Below are 25,472 nucleotides of genomic sequence, written 5' to 3' on the forward strand. Positions count from 1 at the left end.
AAGATCCATCTAACATCAGCAACGATATCCCTAGTACCACGACCCCTTCTAAACCCAGCCTGGACTTCCGGCAGTTCTCTGCTGATGTTTAAAGTACAAGTACTTAATCCTTGTGCCCCCAGGGCTCCTTTACTTCCCCTAACTTACAGATACAAGTATATCAAATGGGTCAAAGGGACTGGCCATCAAAATCCATACTCTCAGAACCAGAAGAGTGAAAGCTCAACTTGGTGGAAGAAGAGGCAGAGAGGAAAATTACCTCATTTACTTGCTCATGTGGACAACTCCTTCTTTCATCTACCAACTATGCATTATGTCTTCTCACGTATCTCTTAAATCAACTTTATGAGTTTCTGGTCACTACTTTCTCACTGTTCTGATCATTTTCTCATTCTGCTTTCTTACTGGTCACAGCTCTTTGACTATACTGTTCATGTCTCTGACACAAAGAAAATAATCTTTTTTTTTCCCTACAAATTCTTGACAGTCTGAAAGGAAGACGAGGTGAGAGGAGGATACAATTTTCAATGTGATCATCAAAAGAAATGAATCTAAAACTAATAAGCAAACAAACAGATTCCATCTCCTCTCGTGATAATAAGTTCTACCTCCCTACTGATTTCTTCCTCCTACGACTGTGTTTAGGGAACTCTGGTGGCTTAGTGGTAAAGAGTTGCACTGTCAACCCAAAGAAACAAGGTTCAAATCCACCAGCTGCTCTGTGGGAAAAAGTTGGACAATCTCCTTCCATGCAGTTAACTGCCTCTGAAAATCTGCTGGAAGGTCAATTATGAGTCCGTTCTGACTTGACAGTACACAACAACCGATGTGTTTAGCTCTGTTACTAGAATTTCAACTTTTAATAATATTTTCTGGTTTGAAAAATCCCATGAGAATAAATTTATCCACAATTCTAAAAGCGTATGCACTGTGAACAGACCAAAATCTTCTAACTGAACAGTTACATCTGTCTCAATCATTCTCAGAGCATCAGTTATTTAAGAGGCTTAAAAAAAATAATCCAATAGCCAGGTTTCAGACTACTTTTTGTCCTGGGTCAAATTACCCAAGGGGAAAGGAACAAGAGAACACAATTCCTGTGTATGTGCTCATTCCTAACAGAGGCAAGAGAACTCTTGATCCCTTCACTGCAACATCCTGGTGTCAATAAACTGCTGTGGGGGATGAGGGAGAAGATAAAGACATTCTACCTTAGTAATGAAACCCCAGCTGGAATGATCACCAATCTTGTAAAAGTATCAGTCATAAGTGTATAGATTTTAGAGTTCAGGGTAAAGTTCCTAAATGAAAGTCCTGATAATTACAATGTGCTCAACTCTTCATGTTAAATGTTAAAATGAAATATAAGGTCAAACTCTAAAATATAAAGAAAGAGTAACTTGATTCAGAGAAGTAAGGCCTAAGATATCTATGAAGAATAAACATATTTCTAAACTTTCCCCTACTACTGTTACTAGTTACAATCAGCAGTTGATGTTTCACCCTTGACTATCAGTGAGTATCACCACTGTACTATTCAGTGGCTATTAGCCAAGAATGAAATGCTAACAAAAAGCCAAATAATTTCCAAGATTACCACAATACAATTAATGTACGTATTATGGAAGTTATCAGTACCTCAGGAGTAAAAATTCTTCACCAAAATGAGACACCATATCTCCTATTATCTACAGAGATCTTTTTTAAGAGTACAAAAATTAATACAAGTATAAAGTAGCCACCTAATCATTTTCACCTGAAAAAATACAAACAAAACCTTGATGGAGGGTTATTTTCAAGGAATCTTCATACCACATAATGTCAAAGACTCATAAAACACAATGATTCAAACAATCACACTTTAATATTTTATATAAACAATTAAAATTTTAATACTAAGATTATAAAAAAGATGGTAAGATCTTTGGATTATCAAAGTCTACAGTAAGACTACTATTAGCACATGTGATTATTTAAATTACCTAAAAGTAAATATAATTTACAATTTAGTCTTTAGTACCTAAAATCTACATGTGGTTGGAGCTATGTGTTGAGAGTATAGATACAGACTATTTAACCAAAACGGAAAGTTCTGTTGGGCAGCACTAGGTTAGGAAAAATCTGTCATCAATATAAAGGGCACCAAGCACAATCTAATATGCACACAATAAAAAATCAAGACATAGAAGTGTTCTGTAACTTGATTATGGGAGTATTTTCACTGGTTTATTTAACTGTTACAACTTGCCAAAGTGTACATTTTAAATTAATGCAGTGCACTGCATGTAAATTATTCCTCAACAGAATTTGTAAGGAAGTACAGACCAGACACATGATCACTGGCAAATTCCAAAGGGGAATAAAATTCCATCCTGAACAAATCTATTCTGCCCATCAGAGACCCAGATTATGTATTACATGCTCTAAAACACTGACAAGCCTGCTCACATATTCCTTCAACTGAGATTTCTGGAAGTGGGAACCTCAGCAAGAAAGAAGAGGAACAATGGCCAGAGCAATGAAGCAAGAGTCTCTTTGAATAGGGTAAATGTTAGGAACAGAAGAGACCCAGCATTATGGAAGGGAAAAAACCAAGTATATGGCCTTCCTAATACAGACCTCTTTCCATGCATTAACTGTAAATCCTCAAATATAAATCACAGCACTCTATCAGGATATCACTGGAAATGATCACTAATTCACAGAACGGCAATGCACCTTCAGTTATCTTTCAAATGACTAAATAATAATAATAAATTATGAAACTGAAAGTGGTGGAAGAGTAATATTTAGAAATGTAATACCTGTAAACAGGAATGGTCCCAATTCTACATGAGTTAGAGATCATTCAATTGATTAGGACAAAGTTCAACCGAAGATCAAAGCAGATCAATTAAAACTCTTCTTGCCTCGGACAGAGTGATTAAAACCACACAGATGTTGTCTGGCCATGATCCTAGCTCTCCAAAAAGTAAGAGAAGTTGGGGGGTAGAAGGTGCGTATGTATTGAGGAGGTCACATTCTGCAAAGTTATTCAGTCAAAAACTACAGTTATACAAACATGTATACTTGGTAAGAGCAACCAGAAGGCATGCTATACTTTCACCTACTGATATGGCAGCATTTAATGACATCCATTATATGCAAAGGCCATTTAACTGTATGGATAAGAACAAATTATGGATAACATTGCTAAGAACGTAAACTCCAGAATATTTAATTTTGCTTATGTAAAACTTGTGCATAGCCCAACAAGCAGCTATTCAAACAGATCAGGAGAATACAGACTGGTTTAAAAGGAAGACATCTGTGTACAGGGCTGTATCCTTTCGCCATATTTATTCAATCTGCATGCTGAAAATATAACCCAAGAAGAACTATAAGAAAAACAAGCATCAGGACTGGAGGAAGACTAATTAAAAACCTGTGATACGAAGCTGACAAAGTTGCTTACTCAAACAAGGCTTGATGCACTTACCAATAAAAATCCAAGGCTATGCATTCAGTATGTTGTTGTTGTTGTTGTTGTTGTTATGTGCACTCAAGTTGCTTGCGACTCATAGCGACCCTATGCACAACAACCCTAAACCCTGCTCTATCCTGTGCCAATCGCACTGCCTCTGGCACACCCATCCTGATTACCGCAGTCACTGAATCAATCCACCTCATAGAGGTTCTTCCCCTCCTAGGCCATCCCTCCACCCTCCCAAGCATGATGTCCCTTCTCCAAGGACCTGTCTCTCCTTACAACATGTCCAAAGTATGTCAGCCCCAGAATCCTTGCCTCCAAGGAGCAGCCTGGTTTAACCTTCTCCAGGATGAATCTGTTTGTTTTCTTGGCAGTCCATGGAATATTCAATATTCTTCTCCAGCACCACAGCTCAAAGGCATCAGTTCTCCTTCTATCCTCCTTAGTCACTGTCCAATTCTGATGCGTAACAAGTGACTGCAAAGACCATAGCCTGTATCAGACACACCTTAGTCTCCAGAGTGACACCATTGCTCTTCAGGACCCTGGAAAGGTCCCTAACAGCAGACTTTCCCATCGCAAAATGTTTTTTGATTTCCTGGCTGCTGGTGCCAAGAGTGTTGACTGTGGAGCAAAGCAAACTAAAGCTGTTAACAATCTCACTCTCTTCACCATCCATCCTGATGCTGCCAATTGGTCCAGTTGTCTTCTTGACATTGAGCCTCAGTCCATGCTGAAGGCTGTAGTCCTTGACCTTCTGCAGCAAGTGCATCAGGTCCTCCTCAGTTTCAGGAAGCAGGGTTGTGTCATTTGCATAACGCAGATTGCCAATAGATCTTCCACCAACCCTGACGTCACACTTCTCTTCATAGAGCCCAGCCTCCCGAATAATCTGTTCTGCATACAGGTTGAAAAGGTATGGAGATAGGACACATCCCTGACATACACCTTTCCCAATGCTGAAACATGCAGTGTTTCCCTGCTCTGTTCTGACTACTAACTCTTGGTCTAAGTATAGGTTTCGCATTAGCACGATCAAGTGTTCTGGGATTCCCATTCTTCTTAGAGTCAGCCACAGATTGTTACGATCCACACAGTTAAACACCTTTACATAGTCAATGAAACAAAGATAGACATTCTTCTGGTATTCCCTGCTTTCAGCTAAGATCCATTTAATATCAGCTACAATAGCCCTTCCCAATTTTGAACAATGCAGTGTTCCCTTGCTCTGTTCTGATGACTGACTCTTGGTCCAAGTATACGTTTCGCATTAGCACAATCAACTGTACTGGGATTCCCATTCTTCTCAGAGTCAGCCACAGTTTGTTATGATCCACACAGTCTAAAACCTTTGCATAGTCAACGAAACACAGATATCCATTCCTGTGGTATTCCCTGCTTTCAGCTAAGATCCATCTAACATCAGCTACAATAGCCCTTCCCAATTTTGAACCATGCAGTGTTCTCTTGCTCTGTTCTAACAACTGCCTCTTGGTCTAAGTATAGGTTTCTCATTAGCACGATCAAGTGTTCTGGGATTCCCATTCTTCTAAGAGTCAGCCACAGTTTGTTATGATCCACACAGTCTAAAGCCTTTGCATAGTCAATGAAACACAGATATACATTCCTGTGGTATTCCCTGCTTTCAGCTAAGATATATCTAACATCAGCTACAATATCCCTAGTACCATAACCCCTTCTAACCCCAGCTTGGACTTCTGGCAGTTTTCTGCTGATGTGCTGTTCCAGTCATTTTTGGATAATCCATCACACCTGGACCAATAAGCACTATCAAAATAAAAAAATGGAGAAAAGACTGAATTTGTCAGGAACTTAATTTTATTGGGTCCTTAGTTAAAGAAGTAGCAATAAAAAAAAATCAATATATTAAAATGGGGAAATCTGCTACAAATGATCTTTTTAAGCATTAAAGGGCAAAGATTTCACTTTGAAGACTAAGGTATGTCTGATCAAGCTTGGTATTCTGAATTGCTTCACACACATATAAAAAGTGGGTAAGTAATTAGCAATACTAAAAGAAAAATTATGTCCTTGAATTATGATGTTACTGAGAAATAGTAGGGCTATCAAAGTAGTATTAGACATAGTTATCTGCCTGATCCATGGTTTTCAATTGCAATGACTTGCTATGCATCAGAAAGCTGGACAATGACTTGGGATGACAGAAGGATAAGTGATGCCTTTGAGCTATGGTGCTGGAGAAGAGTGTTGAATATACCATGGACTTTCAGGAGAACAAACAGGTTCATCCTTGAGATGGTAAGAACAGGTTGCTCCTTGGAGGAAAGGATTCTGAGGCTCCATCTCACATACTTTGAGCATGTTACAAGGAGGGACCAGTTCTTGGAAAGGGACATCATGCTTGGAGAGTGGAGGGACAGCACAAGAGAGGAAGACCTCGATGAGATGGAATGACTTGGTAACTGGGGTGTAGGCATGTCAGAGATGGTAAGGTTGGCTCAGGATAAAGTTTAGAGATGTTGTACATAAGGTCTCTATGAGTCGCAAATGACTTGACCACACCTAACAGCAACATTATGTCTAGGGAGCTCTCTTGGCCTAATGGGTAAGGAACTGCACTGCCAACTCAAAGGCATGCTGTTTGAATCTATTAGATGCTTCAAGGGAGAAAGATGAGCAGTCTCGTCTCATGCAATGAACAGTCTGAAAGTCTGATAAGAATTGGTTCTAACTTGATGTCACATATCAATAACAACATCATCATCCTGGAACAGTCAGTATGCTTCTTAAAAACAAAATGATGTGCAACAATGAATGACTGAAAACCCTAAGTCTCTGTAAACTTTCATTAAAATTAGTAAAATTTACGAAAAATTATTAAGACTTCATTTTTCACTTAGGAAACATTATCAGTTGCTTAGTGAAGCAGTGGGTCTGCAAAAAAGAGGAAAGTTCCCAGACAGACAGAATGGCAAAGTGGTGGCCACAACGGCTCAAACACTATGAGGCTGGCGCAGGCTACCAGGCCAGTATTTCATAAGGCTCGCCCAGTCACTCTGCGTGTGAACTGATTTCACAGCATGTAACCACCACAGCTACAGCAGGCATATTTTATATTTGTACATTTCTATAATCAGTAATAGTTGTTAGCGTTTATTAAAGAGAAATGGTTAAGAGTATAGAGATTTATTTTACATCTTTTACAATGATTAATCTTTTACAACCATTAAAATTATTATAAATGCTATAAATCTATGGAAACTCTACGTACGAACAGTGCTCAGGCTGTTCATTCATAGGGTCGCTATGAGTCGTCTACAACTCGACGGCATTAAACAACAATAACAATGACGACGACCAAGAGAGAGCTACGTTGGCCTAGTGGAAGGAAGCTGTGCTACCAAGCCGAAGGTGGGTGATTGTCATCTGTGGCCCTCGGCCAGGTTCAAATTGTCTTCCTGTCAAACATTCTTCTAGGTGGTATAGCACTGGTCTGTGCGTTGCTGTACAGAGGTAACTCATGGTTGCTGTGATGCTGAAGCCTGTGACAGTGATGTGCCAATCGTGGTAATGGGCACCCATGGTGGACACTGGAGCTTCCCGACTAAATCAAGCCTGGAAGCAGGAGCAGCATCCACTTCCAAAATGGCTTGCCTCTGGAAACTCTATGTACGAACAGTGCTCAGGCTGTTCGTTCACAGGGTCGCTATGAGTCGTCTACGACTCGACGGCATTAAACAACAAACAACAACATAAATCTACAAATCAAATTGTTGTTGTTGTTATGCGCCGTCGCGTCGCTTGTGACTCACTGCGACCCTATCTGCCCTAAACTCTGCTCTGCCCTGTGCCAATTGCACTGTCTCCCACACCCATCCTGATTACCCCAGTGACCGAATCAATCCACCTCATACAAAATCAAATAAATATACAAACTAGAGATATAAAAGGAACAGAACAAAACCTGGACAAACCAAAGTTGTTGATTTATTGGACTGTACACTTTCTTTCCCATAGTTCTCAACATTGCTTTAATGCTATTTGTAGAATAAAAATTAACATTTTAAATATTTATGAGTATACATATTTAGCACACTTACCACAGTGGGATTGCCACTACTTATCAACTGGCTGACTTCATGGAAAATGCTTTTGCAGTCAATAGATTTATCTAACGATCCTCGTTTTACAATTACAGCTACTGCTAATAGAATCTGTTCCCGGACATATTTTTGGAGGCTGTAAAACATAAAAATCATTATGAAAAATGTTACTCAAATCTAATGTAAAAGATGACTCCTAAGTTCCTTGTTATATTTAAAGCAGCTAGCTGTTGATGTCTCTAACATGTGAAGGTGATACCGTCAACTGGTTATGCGCAGATTCTAACGCTAGCATAGCTGAGTTCAAATCCTGACTATATTATTTACTATGTGACCTTGGCAAGACCATATACAGAGCCCCAGTTTTTCATGTTTAAAATGGGGAAAATAATAGTGATAAGGTTGGTATGAGCATTAAATGTTCCTACAATTGTGCCTGGTGCACATTCAGCACTATGTAAGCTTTAAGAACCTCCAGCGGCATAGTCTTGCCGAGAATCACCAGCAGTTCCTCGGGAGAAAGATGAGCAGTCTCCTTGCATTCAGGTTTATGGACTCGGAACCCAATGGAGGGTTGCTGTGAGTCAGAATTCACTCAGTGCTGCTATGTGAACATGTGCTCAGCAGATATGTCACTTTGCTGTTATAAATTTGGAAGGGAAGGAAAGAATCACTAAGAATCAGACTGAGATCCCTTTGATTGGGAGATAATAAGGTGCTTGAACGTCCATTTCCAAACTACAGTATAAATCTAAATCCCTTTTTCCTTTACTGTGAAAAGGCAATATGCTAACTAGTCAAAGAGTAATTATTATGAAAACCTACAAAATTTCAAGAAACTTACTAAAATTGATCACCCAAGTTCTGTTTCCCAGGCTTGGGGCAGAAGCCTCCTCCAAAGCCCAGCCAACCACAAAGGCTCAGACAGCGAACTGCTTTCTCAAAACCTGTGTACTGGCCGAGACAGGATTCTGCAGGGCCCACTGACAGGACTGGTATTGAGTTTCTCAATGCAAGGAGCTTGGGTAGTACTGTGGTTAAGGTATTCAGCTGACCACGTCTAAAAGACATAAGTCTGAATTGACCAGCAGTGCGCAGGACTAAAATGAGGCATTTTGCTACCACCAAGTTTTACAACTTGGAAACCCCGTGGGGCACTTCTATGCTGTCCAATAGGGTCACTAGAGAGCTCTAGAGGCTTAATGGTAAGAAACTGCACTACAATTGAATCCTCCAGCTGCTGTGCAGGACGGGGTGGGTCATTTTCTCCCATGTGATTTACAGCCTCTGAAGACCTACTAGAGGGTCAGCTATGAATTGGTTCCAACTCAACAGCACACAACAACAAAATAGGGTCGTTATGATATGGAATCAACTCAATGGCAGTGAGTTGGTTTGGTCCTCACCACTTTGCCACACTGTCTCTGCCTTTCTAAGAAAATGCACTGTCAACTGGGCTCAGAAAAATGGAACCTCCAACTATAAAGTCTAGTCTCTGGATGCCCACAAGGATCTAGCCGCCATAGAAATCCTACTCCGTAACACATCTGACAAGTAGTATGAAAGTCATGCTATCCCAGTTTCCTAGGGAAGCTCCAATTTAGCTGGTGGCCAATGACAATTATTAATAGTGCTTTCCCCTTCAAGGTACCCAGTGACATAAACTACATGATTACCCACTTAAAGACCATTCAAGCCAAATGTATCCTTCCCAGTCTGATACTCTCTACACCTACACTTGAAAGTGCAATAAACTGAACACAATAAACTTCTTCCCATTTCTGGCATCATGTTCTTGTACTTCCAGGCTTATAAACTTCTGTTCCCTCTGCCAAGATCCTGCTGTCAATTTCTCTAGAAAGCATTCCCTGGACATTCTTAGACTTGGCTGGGTATCATCTACATGTGATCCAAGTACAGCCTCACGTGGCTCTGTTGTTGCTAAGTTCTACTGTTGCATGCACTCCAAGTACAGCTTCACATGGCATCTCTTGTTAAGTGCTGTGGAGTCATAGCCAACTCATAGCTGACCCTGCAGTGGGTTTTTAGAGGCTGCAAACTGCACAGTAGTCTCAACAAAATCATAGTGACCCCATGCACAACAGAACAAAGACCTTCCTAGCCCTGTGTCATGCCTATGATCAGCTGTGGTTCAGACCACTAAGATACATAAGGTTTCAACTGGCTGGGAAATAGACCACCAGGCCTTTCTGCCTTAGATTACAGTGTCACTGAAACCTGCTCAGCATCTACAAACGGAAGTCTCCACAGACAGACGAATGGTAGCTGTGCTGCAGGAGTTATATCAACCAAGAATGGAACCTGGATCTCCCACATGGAAATTCTACCACTGAACCACCCACACCCACATCTGTTATTACTTGTATCTTTCAAGATAGATTGCCCACTCTAAGCTCACTATTGTATTACCAAGATTATAAAGCACACCACCTGCTACACAACAGACATTTATTAGACACGTATATAAATGAATGAACAGGCCTCTTATGTCAAGATTGAAATGAAAACTATTGCTTTAAAATATAAACTGGAAAAAGTACTCCCACACTCATTAAATAATCACAGAGAACTTACTGAAACTGTCTGAGGTAAGAATGTTTGTCAACCCAGGGGAATTTCTATACTTTTTGTGGTGACAGAATTGTTTTGCATACACTCACTTCTCATAGAACAACTGATTAAAGTTCTACTTAATCAACCCAAAAGCAGGTGGTTCAAATTCACCAGCTGCTCGGTGAGGGAAAGATGGGCGGTCGCCTCTCGAGTGATTTACAGCCTCTGAAAACCCTCTGAAAGGTCAGCTGTGAGTCGTCTCCAACTTGACAACACCTATCAACACTATCACCAAAATGGACACAAAGCTGGATTTATTTAAACACTATCTCCGAGAATTAGAAATTATTAGGTAAAAAAGAACTAATCTTTGTTGAGTGCTTATGAAGGCTTTATATAAACGTAAAAAAATACATTCAATTCTCGCAATAACCTTATTCTATTATTCACTGCATTAGTAACTAGAAAAGTAATGAATAAGGAGATAAGTTATCTGCCCAAGGTAACAGAGTCAGCAAACAGCAGGAGAACTGAGTCTTTCTCAATCAGCCTACTGCCTCTGAGGCATTAAAAAGAGAGTGCACCACAAATTTCATTCTATGTAAATTTTCTTTCAGTCAGGAAGAAAAGCCAGTAAACATACTGTTCATGTATTGGGAAGCACACATTTTCTATATGGTATTCTGTACTACTTTACCAGTAGTAGTCTTCTACTTAAAATACACTGAATTTTTTAACCAGACTCCAATCCATCCTGCAGAACATTCTATAAATAAAACTGTGTCATGAAAGGGAATAAAAACAAAACAAAAAGGAGGTGGAAGAATTGTTCTAGATTAAAAGAGTATGAAATCAAAACAGCCCAACTCACGGCTGCAAAGCTGAGTCTTCACGTGCTGTAAATCACAAAGGAGGAGGCTTTCAGAGCAGCTGGTGGATTCAAAGTGCTGGCTTTGGCAGCACAACTCCTTACCCATTAAGTCATCAGAGCTTTCTAGATTTAAAAAATATTTTTAAAGATTTCCAAATAACTAATAAAAGGCTATCAATAACAACGCCCAAATAACTGGAGAAGTCAGACTATGGGATCTGTATTAGATAATAATATGAACATCCGGATTACATTCACAGTATTAAGATTATGCTCTTAGGAAAGAGATGCTGAAATATTGGCTAAAGTATCATCATGATATCTCTGAAATACTTTCAAATGGTTTGGGGATCTGACTGAGGAATAAATGCAAAAGGAAAGAAATCAAATATCAAATAAGACAAAATCCTAACTGTGCCTTTACTAGGAAAATGGAAGTATGCACTACACTATTCTTTCATCTTCTCTGAAAATTCTTAAATAATTCTTTAAAAAAGACATATATAAACTATTTCAATGTGGAACACAACTATCAACTCCAACATAAATCTTCTGATTAAAACATATTAAGATTTAGGCTTTGGGGGACAACACAGAAGCCTACACACATATACACACAAAACTGTGCCTTGCATTTAAATTGAGCATTCTCAAGAGTTCAGTGATTCCTGAGATGGTGAATGAGCAGTCAGAACAAAAAATATGTCCCGGGGTAAGAGAATGCGTGTGGTTTGTTCACAGCTCCCTGGCTAGGCTGACTCCTTCAGGGAAACTGTTCTGGCCAACAATGGCAGAGGTGGCAGCAGCAAGACCTCTCACTGCCAACCAGCCCCTGTGCCCAGGTTAGACCGTGTCCATGTCATCTTTACACCAGACACACCAAGTGTGGACTGCATCCTAGCTGACAGCTCAGAAAACAGAATAAGGGATCTTTTAGTCCTTAAAAGAAATGAACAAAATAAGTCAACAAAATACTCGTCCAAAATTCTACTTACTTGTATTTACCTTTCTGTCATGTGGGTCAAAAGAAAAATAGCCCTATCACGCCTAGCAAATATGTTCAAATAGAAACAACAAAAGGGTTCACTTGAACAGTCTCAACAATAACAAAAGAAAATATAAGTAAGCAAAACAATGAGAAAATTTAAACCTATGAACAGTTCTCCCCAACTCTATTAAAAATCAGAAACACTGTGTGTGTGTGTGTCTGTCTGTCTCTCTCAGACACACATATTTGTAGAGCATATATCATTACTAATTTCTCTCTCTCTCTCTCACACACACACACACACACAAATTTATAAAGCATATATCATTACTAATAATGCTAACAGGCTACATAAGCCAGAACTTCTCTATTTCCCTATGTGTAAAGCAGTTGCCAGTGGCTCGAACAAATGAGAGCCAAAGATTTCAGTAATTAGTATCGTGTACACAGAGGCTTCGTTACTAACAGTCAATAGAAACAAAAGTCTGAAAGTTACTCTAAATTACATTTTTTTTCTCTTTTTTTTTTCTAAATTACATTTAAAGCTTTATGTGTATTTATATGAAATCACAATTTTTAAGTACAGACATACCAAAATTTACCCCATTCATTTTGGAAATTATCATCTAGGCAAAACCATATTTATTGTACTAAAACAACAGCAAACATGTAACATGCACTTCCTATTAAAAGATTTAGTATTTGAGGGTACTTTCAAATCTTTATAAGCAACAAAATCTAATACTGATATACATTTTGGGGAAAGCAAATCTGCTACCATAAGCTTGAATAAAAGGTATCATTTCATTACCTATCCAAACAACCTATAACCATGTATGTATCAGCTTTTAAAACATGAGCCCACATGAAAGTTAACCATTAAATGCCTGCTGTTAAAAATGAAAAACAAAAGGAAAACAGAAAAAAGAGATATATACTTAAACAGCAAAGTAGTCTAGCAACACCTCCTCCCTGTACTTACTTGGGTCTTTGTAAGACATAGGTTAAAAGGAATGTTCGCAGTGACTCGATGCTGCCTTTTTCCAAGAGAATCCATTCTCGTACTACTGCTTCCATTATGGCTGTGGCAGCTTGAAAAAGGACATAGTCCACTTTACTAGTTTCTGAGGAGAAAACAAAGTGCTTGCTTTCAACAGGAGCTCATACTGCTCTGAATATTTTTCATTTATTAATTTTAAAACAGAACTTTTCAGACAAGGAATAAGATGGTTACCTGTTCTTTTTTAAATCCAGTGACCTTGCTCTAGCACCACAAAGAGGTTAGTTCCTCTCAGAAGACACCTCAGGCAGGTGGCAGCTAATCATCGATCACAATTTTCACAAACTTTCCTCACCTCTCTTCAACTGTTACTTCCAAAGCATGAAGAACTAAAAAATAACACAGCTTTAAAAAAAAAAATAAAAATATAAAGCAATCAGAATATTTCCTAAGAGATTCTCGCCCTGTGTAAAACACGACTTTGTATCTGAAGAACACCTTAATAAACTAACCTATGAACATTACTATTTGTGATGAGTCATGCTGTTAGAAATATCTGCATAATTAAATGAGTAAATAAGCTTTCCACAGGATGACCCATCTCTAATAGTAAGTTCAGAAATTACCACAATCATGCTTGAGTTAATTTTTAAAATATATAAAAATAAGTCACATTTACACAGGTGAGAAGTTCTTGTGAATTTTCTGATTGCAATACTGATCAAAATGAGTAAAATCCCAAAGCTACACTTAGAAAGACCAGCCTTTACTAACAAGTTTATAGTATCTAAACTGAACACTAAATCAGGGACGGGAAAATAGAAAATTAACATGCCTGTGTAGCATTTTATATTAATTTTCTATTTTTCCTTTATTCACCAATGCCACTACAGTGTTTTCCAACAGTATTATCAAAAGGGAGAAACAGTCAAATAAAGTCAAGAAAAAATAGAAAATTTCTGAAACTCTGAAAAATAACCACCATGTGAAACTCATGAAAAGTCAATGGTTATAGTTTAGATTCTTTATCAAGATCACTAGACATGAGAAATTAACTGTAGGCATAGGATGGCCCCTTTAAGAATTTATCAGAAGAGCATGAAGATACACAGTCAGGCATACCGTTTTCTCTCCTATTCAGGCTCAGGCCTTTTTCAAAACTATATAGTCTTGACACAATTTACTGCAAAAAGTCTGTGGGGAAAGGGGCATTCTGTAAATTTCTATCACGTTAGATTCCTACATAACAATTATGAATCTATCAAAGCAGCCAATTTGGATTGTAATTTTTCAAAGTTTTCATTATTCCTTGATAGTTTAACATGAATTCTAATTCAGATAATAATCAGTTTAAAAAAAAAAAAACAAACCCAAAACCAACTATAAAATGTAATAAATAAAACAAAGAAATTTTTTTTAAAAAAAAAAGTAGACATATTCTAAAAAGATGTGTTTAAAGTTACAAGAGGTGGGAAAAACTTTCCCTCAAAGATCTGAGAAGAAACCAACTAGACCTATTTTGGCGACTTAAGGAGAATCCTAGCACTACCTCCTAAGTGAAATGCAAGGAACCTCTTCTTGTAAAATAGGATCGTAGTTTCCCCTGTCATCATTTTCAACTGCAGTAAAGTTTTTAAGGCCAAGAAGAAAATTCTTAGCTATGGATTTTAACAAGAAAGCAGAATCTCAAGGAGTTACAGGATTTTAGAGCTAGAATGCAAAGACATCCCTAAATCAACTGGGAACAGTTGAAAAAGTGATGACCCAACAGATTGGAAGAAAGTCCAAGTCATATGTATAAAAATGCTCTGTGAAGCACTGTGGCATTTGGACAAGAACAAACTGGGAGGCGGGTAGAGAGAATAGTGCAACAATGAATGAGTGGAAGCCCAAAATCTCTGTAAATGTTTATGAAAATTAATAAAATATAATTATAGAAAAAAAATGCTCTGTGAACAATATTAATTCTTCCCTAAATGCTTGTGTCAATGAAGTTGAAACACCTTCAGATCTTCATGAACAATCAAATGGCTTATGCCGAGCCATTTATCCTTCTATCCCAGATCTTCTTCCTATTATTTAGGGAAGGGAGCAGTTTTAGGTGGTGGATGACATTTAAAAGTCTTCAAGACAAAAAAAGTCTCATTTCTAAGCTTTCTATGGTAATTGGATTAATGAAGACTCCTCAACTACTTCCATTCTAATAAGCTATCTCTAAAGCAGACACATCTGAGGGTAAATTTAAAAGAAGAGATTTTCATAAGCTAATAAATATAAACTTTCTCATAAAGACCAGCATTGGCCTTAATAAACTGTACTTCAAATAACAGAAATGTTGCAAGAGAGGCTGGCAGGAACTCTAGAAATCTGCTAGGAGGAAAGGAGGACTTGGGATGTACCTAGAAGCCTGACTTTTGCTTTGCTGTAAAGATGCTCTGAACAGCAAGACCTTCACCAAGAACTCATAATTCATCTGGAATATTGAAAATAACCACTTTTAGGGATATCCATGATGACTAGGACACTGCCCAGGTACTAAATAAGTTTAAGCTACTTTATCAGAAAAGGAGTCTTGATGGTGTAGGTGACATGTGGAATACAAGTTCAAAGGTCAGTGGTTCAAATCTAACAAGTCACATCAGGGGAGAGGGGAGAAGGCAGTTAACTCTCTTTAAGATTTATAGCTTTAGAACCCTGAAGGAGGGTCACCAGGAGTCGGATTCAAGTGAAAGGCAGGGAATTCTGGGATTAGCATAAAGCTTTCACTTTCTACCATGGTAACTTTTTCTTAACAATTATGCCAATAATTCATTTGTATCTGAAACTAAAAAGATTCATGAAGGCAAAAGCGAATGTGACACATTCTACTCAAAAAGTTTTAAAACTAAAACAAAATCCCACTCTAGAATCCAAGTCCTAGATGTCCCAGTTGCTACAATCACTCCCTGACTCTAAAGATTCTTGCCAAAGCAAAGATCATATGATCTCAAAGCACAAGTTGTGGCTCTGGACAACACAGCATATGCCCACCAATGAGTAATGAAGTTTCTGCCGGAAGATGACAGCCATTGTTTAGCTTTACTTAAGAAAACAATTTTCCATATTTAAAAAAAAAAAAGGCAAATGACTTCTTGGTGGTCTCTTTTGGTCACTTTTAAATATGAAATGAAAGTGAGATAAAATGTGCACTTCTGAAAGAAGGATAAAAGAATGGTTTAAAACTAGCTCCAGAAATTGCCTCTTCACTGTTCTTGGGTATACCTTTATCAAGAAACACAGGTTTTTGAGGGTACACTGGACCCTATCAGACCACTGGGTACCAAAGACTTCTGAGGTGAACAAGTTAGTAAGTGCTCTTCTGACAAAATCCACAAGCACATCCGTGCACATGCGCACACACACACACACAAAACAGCAAAGGAAACGATAAACAGAACAAAAACAAAGGGATAAGAGAAAGAAATGAGGAAATTAGAAACACTTAAAACTTAAGTTTGAAGTGAGAAGAAAGAATTTTAAAAGAGGTCAGAAAAGGGAATTGTCAAAGAGAAGGTCTTCCCCTTCATTAGAATGTATTCCCCAGATGTTCTATACATATGAAATATAATCCCTTATCAAGAATGTGAAAATTCTGAATTGTGATTGACTGCCACTTGTACGAAAAGTCTTCGTAGAGGAATTAACCATTTTGTGCTGATGGCAACTAAGTAAGGAGTTAAAAGATTCTCTGTGAAGTTCAGATGTAAACATTAATGTAACACAGGACTTTGTAGTACATTAATGATTATGCTTTAATACATGCACTCCATGTTTTAAACAGTTAATATCTCAAAACCCAAACTGATTTTAAAAGCATAGTTGCACTAGAAATACCACTCTAGAAAATTTAATCAGGAAAACAGTATTCCAAAACAAACTCAAACAGTAAGAAACAAGTAATATTTCATAAAATGTATACATTCTAAAAGGAAATAGTATAAACAAATATACTCTAAGAAAACATTTTACTTAAATCAATGATTTTCATACTAGTATAGAAAAGCAACTGAATTACAATAGAAAGTCAGATGAAACAATGGTGGAATCCTAGTTAATCTAGGTAAAAAAAAAAATCTAGGTAAAGTAAGATTTATGCCAAGAAAATCAAACCCAAATGATTTTATACTAACAATTTAGCTCAAAGGTTCTCTAAATCTACTAGAATAACAATTGCAAAGCAATAAGGATGAAGAAGTGACACTTCCTTCAACTCTTTGTAATGATCTGTGTTCTGTTTCTTTTAATTTAGCATTCTTATCTTCTGCATTCATGTCAGATAAGAAATTTTCTTAGTGTGAGAAACAAATTCACCTGAGAATAAAAACTGACCACTCAAAAAAGAAAAATCTGCCTCATTGTTGTGAAAGCACTCTTCTAATGGCAAAATGAGGCAGAAAACAGTTTTAAAGCTTGGATTTTTTTAGAAGCCACTTCTATTGCAGTAATGTGACATGATATTTAATAGTATCTTACTGTTTACAAAGCACTCTGCATTATTATATTTGAGGCTCACAGCAACTTAAAATAGCCAAGTCCATATAAACTGGTATTTCATCCTACAGACGAAAAGTAGACCTCCTCAGTCTGTATTATACAGAAAGCACCACCAGAACCTGAGGCTCATGGTTCCCATCCCAGGGCTTGCAACTTAACAATGATTGTTTATTAATATGCCTGTAGAAAATTATTTTAACTCATTTATTTAAACCTGGGAACCAGAATTATTGGTGGCCGAAAAGCTGTATTACAAGGATCAAAATTGAGATGTGTTAGATCCTAACACTCAACTAACCAACTTTGTGGTCATGTAAACTTCAAATAACCTTTCTGAGCCTTACATATGGCTTATAAAAGATGATTCCTATTATAAAACCGTCAACAATAATCAAGTTTGACAATAACAGTAACAATGAAATCTCTTACTGTCACTGAAAAAATATCAAAGAGACCAATGACAACATTCTAGAATTCTCATTACAAAGGCCAAATTTGAGTAAGAGATTATCATTCTTGTTTTAAAAGGAAACTCTATTTACTATACATTCCAGATACAAGAGATTCATAAAGCATATTTGATAAAATTAAAAACCAATGCTTTATGTTTAGGATATACAGTTAGAAAACTGAACAGAAATTAAGTGGTTAAAAAAAATTAATACAAGAAAAATAACTACACAAATTATAGAAACTTTCCCCTAAAAGGACAAATAAATACCAAAGTGGCTTAAATTTTTTAATTATTATGGAAGTGTGAAATATCATATTAAACATTAATTTTAAAGTTAACACTTAGAAAACAGGGATAAAATATTAATCTCTTCCCTGCAATTAATTATATCGCACTTGAAAACAATAGAAAAATTTTACCTTTTTTTTAACCACCATTAACAATTTTTCCTATCAGTCAATAATAAAACAAACTATTAAACACTATGTCTTTAAAATAAAAAACAAACACCAAAGTGAAAACAAAATTTTCTGACTCATAAGGAGTATCTTTAAAGTCATTTCAGTAGAATTATTAGTAATGAAAATTGTAACTGTACAAACTTACTTGTTTTGAAAGGAATTTAAAATATCTAGAAAAACTAGGTATGATTATGTAATGTCAATACTTACCCAAAATATGCTTACAAACTGCAAAAGGTGACTTTGATTTCCTAAACGATAAGAATATGTGCTCTGCGTGCTGTCGCTGCTCATTACTGACCATGGAAGGTGGTGCCTTGAGAGTGAGAGAAAAAAACAGGCACTTGTTTAATAAGAAAGCATAAATAAAAGTAACCCTGTACCCACAGCGAGGGTGAATGTTTGGTTCTTTTAAAGGGAATGGGAAAACAAACTCTTGCTTAAATATTTAAGTTCAGGACAAAGGCATTCCTGGGAAAATTGTGGTCAGTTATTTAAAATGCCTCCATTTCATACAAGCTGATACTTACCTAACATTTTTTATAATTTTTAAAAGCATAGCTGACTTAGTATTACCTTTTACTACAAAATCTACCATTTGGTCTAACTTGACCGAATTCAGAAAATTTCTAAATTCTCAGCACTAGTGAAACTTACTTATAACAGCTATCCTTTAGTCATTGTTACTGCTGTGTAGTTGGTATTAGGTGCCCTTTAGCTAACTACAATTCACAGAGAACATGAATGATGCATTGGAACTTTGTCCTATTCTGTGACATTCTCATCATGTCTGCCACACGCGAGCCCCAGTTTTTCTTTTTAAGATGCAAGTATTACCAGTTAATTCTACTTCAAGTTTTCTAAGGTCAATGGGGGGGGGGGAGGGCTGGAGGAATATTAGGGAACAATTTCAATTTCCACAGAACTCTTCTCTGAATAAATTAATGTCAGAAATCTTAACAAAAATAGCTTCTAAATTCTGCCCTATTTAAAAACTAGTTCAGAACAAAACTCTTGTTTGTTCTAAAAATTTTCTTCTGAATATTCCTCTGAATCAGATCTAGTTAAAATACATATTCTCATTGCATAGTCTGGTTACCCTGACATACTGAGACCTATCTAAAAGAGACGAAAAGACCCCTGCTTCTGCAGTCTATCAATTTTACGTCAGATATTCTCAATTTCAGGCAAAGATAGCAAAGAGAAGGTGGTAGAAAAAGAATTTACTTGATAGCAACTAGTTTAGTCTAACAAATTAGCAGTAGGAAATCACAATTTCAATGACATTCAAAGAATCTAGAAAATAAACATTTTGCAATCAAGTAGTATTAGATCAATATTAGTTATAAATTATATCAATTCTGCAACACTGCAATTCCTAGTGAGCATATCAAACCAAGTTTAACTGCCTCACAGGGTTTCCTGGGTGTAACTGTTAATGCATGAACACATCTCTAGTTTGTTGCTCCTAGGAAGTGGTTGGTGTACTGAAAGTGCAGACTTTAAGGATAGCTGAATTAAACCAAGGCACCTTTATGCAACACATATCAACTTTCATTTCAGTCAGAACAGTAAGAAAACAGAACAAGTATACTCAAGAGAAATGATCTTCACTACCCTAACCTAAAGAAATTATTCTAATTAGCTTAAGACATTTCCAATACTATCTCTTAGGAGACAGCTCCCTCTACAGTTTTCTAGATAAAAACATTTCCATTATTAGAATATTATGTTAACTTCTTTAATATGTGAAGACTGCTAATAAAATATTGTGAACTAAAATTATTGCTAAATTTATTAATAATGCTAAAATTATTTTTGCCCTTCTCTCTGCAAATTCTTTATTCTATTTTCCCCATATAACAAGCAGATTTTGTTGTCACAACATACTTCATCAATTTATTTCTGGACTTCCCCCGAAATACATAGAATATTAAGCACTATACCACATGCCATATTGCCATAAATACCAAGCAACTACACAATTCCCAGGAAATTTCTGAACCATAAATTCTTTCTTATGGTCTTGAAAAGCACTATATATAGATAAGTATAAAAACTAAAATACTAGGTAATGTACAACAAAATTGTTTCTAAAGTTAATGAGCACCCCTGAGAGACACACAATCAAAGGTAGTTTTCATTAATCATCTAGCAGATTATCCCACACATAACAAAATCATGAAAAATGGCAGTATGGGATTAATTTTAAATTTCAATTATTTCTTTTAAGTTTTAAAACCCCAAGGAAATGAAAATTGTTGCTATCTTCTATCTAATCAGAATGGACTCATAGTGGATCCTCTGGCAGATTTTCAGAGGTAGTAAATCACACAAGAGGAGATGGCTCATTTTCTCCTATTGAGCAGCTGGTGGATTCAAACCACATGCTTTGGGTTGGCAGCACAGCTCCTTGTTTACTAGGCCACCAGAACTCCCTAAGAAAATGACAGAAGTAGTTTCCAAATACCAATTATATGCATCAGAAAAGTCTTGAAAAACAGAAGAAAAATTTGAAAAATAGTCTCAGCCCCAAAGAGTCAACAAGATGAGGATCACGTAAGAGTATTTTTCTCTAAAATTTGCCCAGATAATACATGGTCTTTGCAATCACTTGTTATGCATCAGAGAGTTGGATAATGACCAAGGAGGATAGAAGGAGAACTGATGCCTTTTAGCTGTGGTGCTGGAGAAGAGTATTGAATGTACCATGGACTGCCAAGAAAACAGATTCATCCTGGAGAGGGTTAAACCAGGCTACTCCTTGGAGGCAAGGATTCTGGGGCTTTGTCTGACATACTTTGGACATGTTGTAAGGAGGAAGAGGTCCTTGGAGAGGGACATCATGCTTGGGAGGGTGAAGGGACAGCGCAGGAGGGGAAGACCCTCTATGAGGTGGACTGATTCAGTGACTGGGTTAATCAGGATGGGAGTATTAGAGACAGGACAGAGCAGAGTTTAGGGCGGTTGTACATAGGGTTGCTATGGGTCGCAAGCGACTCGACAGCACATAATAATAACAACAGCAACAACAAGACCCCCTGCCTTTATTCTTCAATGATCAACACTGACCTTCAAAGATCTCTCCTACATCGCAAATTCCCAACTCAATTATTGATGTCTTCAACCCTCACTGCCCCACTAGCCCAGTCCAAGTTCCATCAGTTTACAAAAACTCCTGGAGGTGAGCTCTGGTAGCCTAGTGGCAAGGGGCTACACTTCAGTCCTAAAGGTGCACAGTTCAAGGCCACCAGCTGCTCCACAGGAGGAGGATGAGAAATCTCCTCCCATGTGATCAACTGCCTTTGAAAATGCTCCAGAAGAGTCAGGTATGGGTCAATTCCAACTCTATAGGACACAACAAAATTCCTGGGTACCAGGACACAAGTCCTTAATTTGTGCAACAATGAAAGAATCTTTTTAAAGAGAAAAGTGAAGGGAGGGGAATGTACAACAATGCATGAATAGAAATCCAAGTTTTCTGTAAACTTTCGTTAAAATATCAACTTTTTAAAAACCCACAAAAAAACTCCTGGAGGATCTGATCACTGACTCAGAGCTGGGTACATTCAAAGGTAGAATTCTGAAGACTACATAAGAATTCTAAAGACATTCTAAAGGCATTCTAGTGGCCTAGTAGATAAGGAGTTGCACTGCTAACTCAAAGACACACAGCTTGAATTCACCAGCCCTTCCATGGGAGAAAGATGCGCAATCTCCTTCAGTGTAATTCACCGCCTCTGAAAACCCACTGGAGGGTCAGTTATAAGTTGGTTCCAACTGGACAGTATATAACATGTAATGAACGGAAGGTGTAACCAGTACAGAAGGTTGTAGTCTTTAATCTTCTGCAGTAAATGTTTCAAGTCTTCTTTACTTAATTTAATGCAAGCAAAGTTGTGTCATCTGTGTAATGAGGTCACTGATGAGTCTTCCTCCAATCCTGATGCCACATTCTTCCACAGTGAAACTAGAGTTGCTCAGCATACAGGTTTGAAAAGATACGGAGAAAAGAAAGTACTGAAGAAAGTGAAATAGACTTGAAAAATCTACTGCAGGAAATCAATAACTACAGTTTTCAATATGGGTTATACCTCAACATCAAAAGAACAAAAATCCTCCCCTTTTTAAAAGCACTCAATGGGCCTTTTGTCAGTGACTCACTAAGCTGTCAAGAAAGGGTAGGATGAAAACACTACTTTGGGTGAAGGAGCAGTAATTTGTGTTGTTTTGCTAAAATCAGTGGTGTGAAAGGTTAAACAAACAAACAACAGCAACAAAAACACACCCTGACCAATATGCAACATGACAACAGATGGAGTAAAGATTTAAACTGTCAACTACTTCATTTTACCTGAGTCCACAATCAATATCTATGGTAGCAGCAGTCAAAAAATAAAAACATTGTTGCATCAGGGAAATCTGGTGTCAAAAACCTCTCCAAAGCGCTAAAGAGCAAAAACTGTCAGTTTAAAGCCTGAAGTACTGTTTATCCAAGCCATGGTTCTTTCAATTTTTTTCCTATGCATCTGAGAATTGGACAATGAATAAAGATCAAAGAAGAATCAATGCCTTTGAATTGTGGTGCTGGTCAAGAGTACTGAATACTTGGAAAGAGAGGGCGAAGGAAATGGGAAAGATCTGCTGTGGAAAAAACAATGTATACAAGCTTTATAAATAAACCAGAACAAGCATTCTGCTATGAGATTGACCAAGAAACTCATCTGGGAGACTGATCCGGATTAAAGAAAGGAAGATCTACCAGAGTAGGAGTGCCTTAGAAGACAGGGAGTCTGTCTGCATAGACTTGCACATTCCAGGCTGCATCAGTTCCATGATACATCTTCAAGGATATGAACATGAATGGCTAAGCACAATCGATAACAGTGCATCTAAATTCCAAAATCAATCTCCACAATAATCTACATGTTTCCTATTGCCAAAGGAGCCCTTTAGAGTAGAGTAGTGAGAGAAGATCTTCACCCTGAAACCTACAGCGTTCCTTTTCAGAAGGAAGTAGTTAAGAGAATAACACCGTCCCCTTTTCCTTAAGAATCAGGGTGAAGTCTCTCTCAAGGAGAAGTGATAGGGAATGGCAAAGGACATGCAGACAAAGGAGATTAATCAGAACTGGTTTTGACAAGCAGTGTGGTAATGGGACAATTAAAACAGATTTTCAAGAGGGAAAAAAAGAAGAACAAACTGGGGAGGGTAGAGAAAATAGGTCAACAATGAATAAATGGAAATCCAAAATCTCTGTTAATGTTCATTAAAATTAATAAAATTTAATTAGAAAAAAAAATAAACCAGAATAAATTTTTTAAAAATTTTTAAACCCCATAATTAATAGGAATGATTGTATGAGACAATGTGCATGAAAGACAGTGTGAACCACAATATATATGAATTTTTTATGCAAACCAATAAAAAAAATTTTAAAGAAAGAGTACTGAACACTCCATGGACTGTCAAAAGAACAAACAAATCTGTCTGGAAGGACATGTAACCACAGTGCTCCTCAAAAGCAGAAAGGATGAAACTTTGTCTCATTTACTCCAAGCATATTCTCAGGAGGAATCAATTCTTTGGAGAAAGACATCTTGTTAGAAAAGGTGGACGGTCCATTCCATACACAAAAACCAACTCAAAGTGGATTATGGACCTAGGACTAAAACCAAGGACTATAAACTTCATTAAAGAAAAGCTTGTAAGAACCCTAGAAGTCCTCATTCACAACATAAACAGTCTTCCAAGAATCCTGGAAAATCTACAACCAGGAGAGGATAAAATAGATGAATGGTACCTTCTAAGAATCAAATCCCTATGCACATCCAAAAACTTCTCCAACTGGATAAAAAAGTGAAGCCACAGACTGGGAAAAAATATTTGGTAATGACTGTCAGATAAGGGACTTATATCTAGAATTTATAAAATACTCAAGCACGACAAGATAAAATAACCCAACTGAAAAATGGGCATAAGATATGAACAGACACTATACCAAAGACGACATTCAGATGGCCAACAAACACATAAAGAAATGTTCAAAATCCCTAGTTCTAAGAGTGATGCAAATCAAAACAACTATGCGATGATATCTCTCATCCCAGTAAGAATAGCAAAATTTAACAGAACTGCAAACATCAATTGCTGGAGAGGCTGTGGAGACACTGGAACCCTTATTTACTGTTAGTGGGAGTGTAAAATGGTGCAACCACTTTGGAAAGCTTTCTCAAAAGGTTGCAAATAGAAATACCATTTGAGCCAGCAATTCCACTTCTGGGAATTTATCCTAAAGAAACCATAACCGTCACCCAAGCAGATATATGCACACCCATGTTTACTGTGGTTTTGTTCGTAACAGCAAAGAGCTGGAAACAACCCAAGTGCCCATCCACAAATAAACAGGTAGAGATGCTCTGGTATAGTCTCAAACTGGAATATTTTGCAGCACTGAAAACTAAGGAACTCATGAAATATTATGCTAAGTGGATTACCCTAGAGGACATTATGCTGAGTGAAATATCTCAGTCACAAAAGGACAAATATTGCATAAGGCCATTACTGGAAAACAGGACTGACATTTGGGTTGAAGGAAGATAGAAAAGGAAGGAATAATGTATACTGCATTGCAACAGATGAGGGAGAGAACTGTTTAAAAGGGATATATGATTAGGTATTATTGTCATGACAGGAGTCCAAAATGAAGGCTGCACAGTGCAGTGGACTTGGGGGGAGGGATTGCATAGCAATGAAAGAGTATTTTATTCATCAAGAAGAAAACTGAATTGGGGGGGAAGGGGTGGGCAGGGAGAAAAGTGCAACAATGAATGGAAACCCTAAGTCTCTGTAAACTTTCATTAAAACTAATTTTTAAAAAAAGGTGGAGGGTCAGAAAAAGAGAGGAAGAACCTCAACAGGATAAAGAACCACAACAAGATAGAGTGGCACAGTGACTACCACAGCGTGCTAGCGCACAGCAGAGATCATAAGCATGCTGCAGGGGAGGGCAAGGGCCAGATGTGTTGTTCATAATG

The 25,472-nt window shown here is 37.4% G+C and overlaps 1 protein-coding gene across 1 annotated transcript in view; it reads right to left on the bottom strand.

Annotated features, from left to right (window-relative positions):
- Positions 1-25,472, bottom strand: part of XPO4 (exportin 4) — a 151,298-nt gene that overhangs the window by 93,854 nt on the left and 31,972 nt on the right. The window contains exons 2-4 of the mRNA XM_006894100.1: positions 18,646-18,751; positions 12,970-13,111; positions 7,552-7,690 (exon numbers count right to left, since the gene is read on the bottom strand). Coding sequence (XP_006894162.1) covers positions 7,552-7,690; positions 12,970-13,111; positions 18,646-18,751 — 387 coding nt within the window. The remainder of the gene's footprint in view (positions 1-7,551; positions 7,691-12,969; positions 13,112-18,645; positions 18,752-25,472) is intronic.

The sequence above is a fragment of the Elephantulus edwardii genome, unplaced genomic scaffold, assembly GCF_000299155.1.
Source record: "Elephantulus edwardii isolate Elephantulus edwardi_28Jun2011 unplaced genomic scaffold, EleEdw1.0 scaffold00135, whole genome shotgun sequence".
Lineage (NCBI taxonomy): Eukaryota > Metazoa > Chordata > Mammalia > Macroscelidea > Macroscelididae > Elephantulus > Elephantulus edwardii.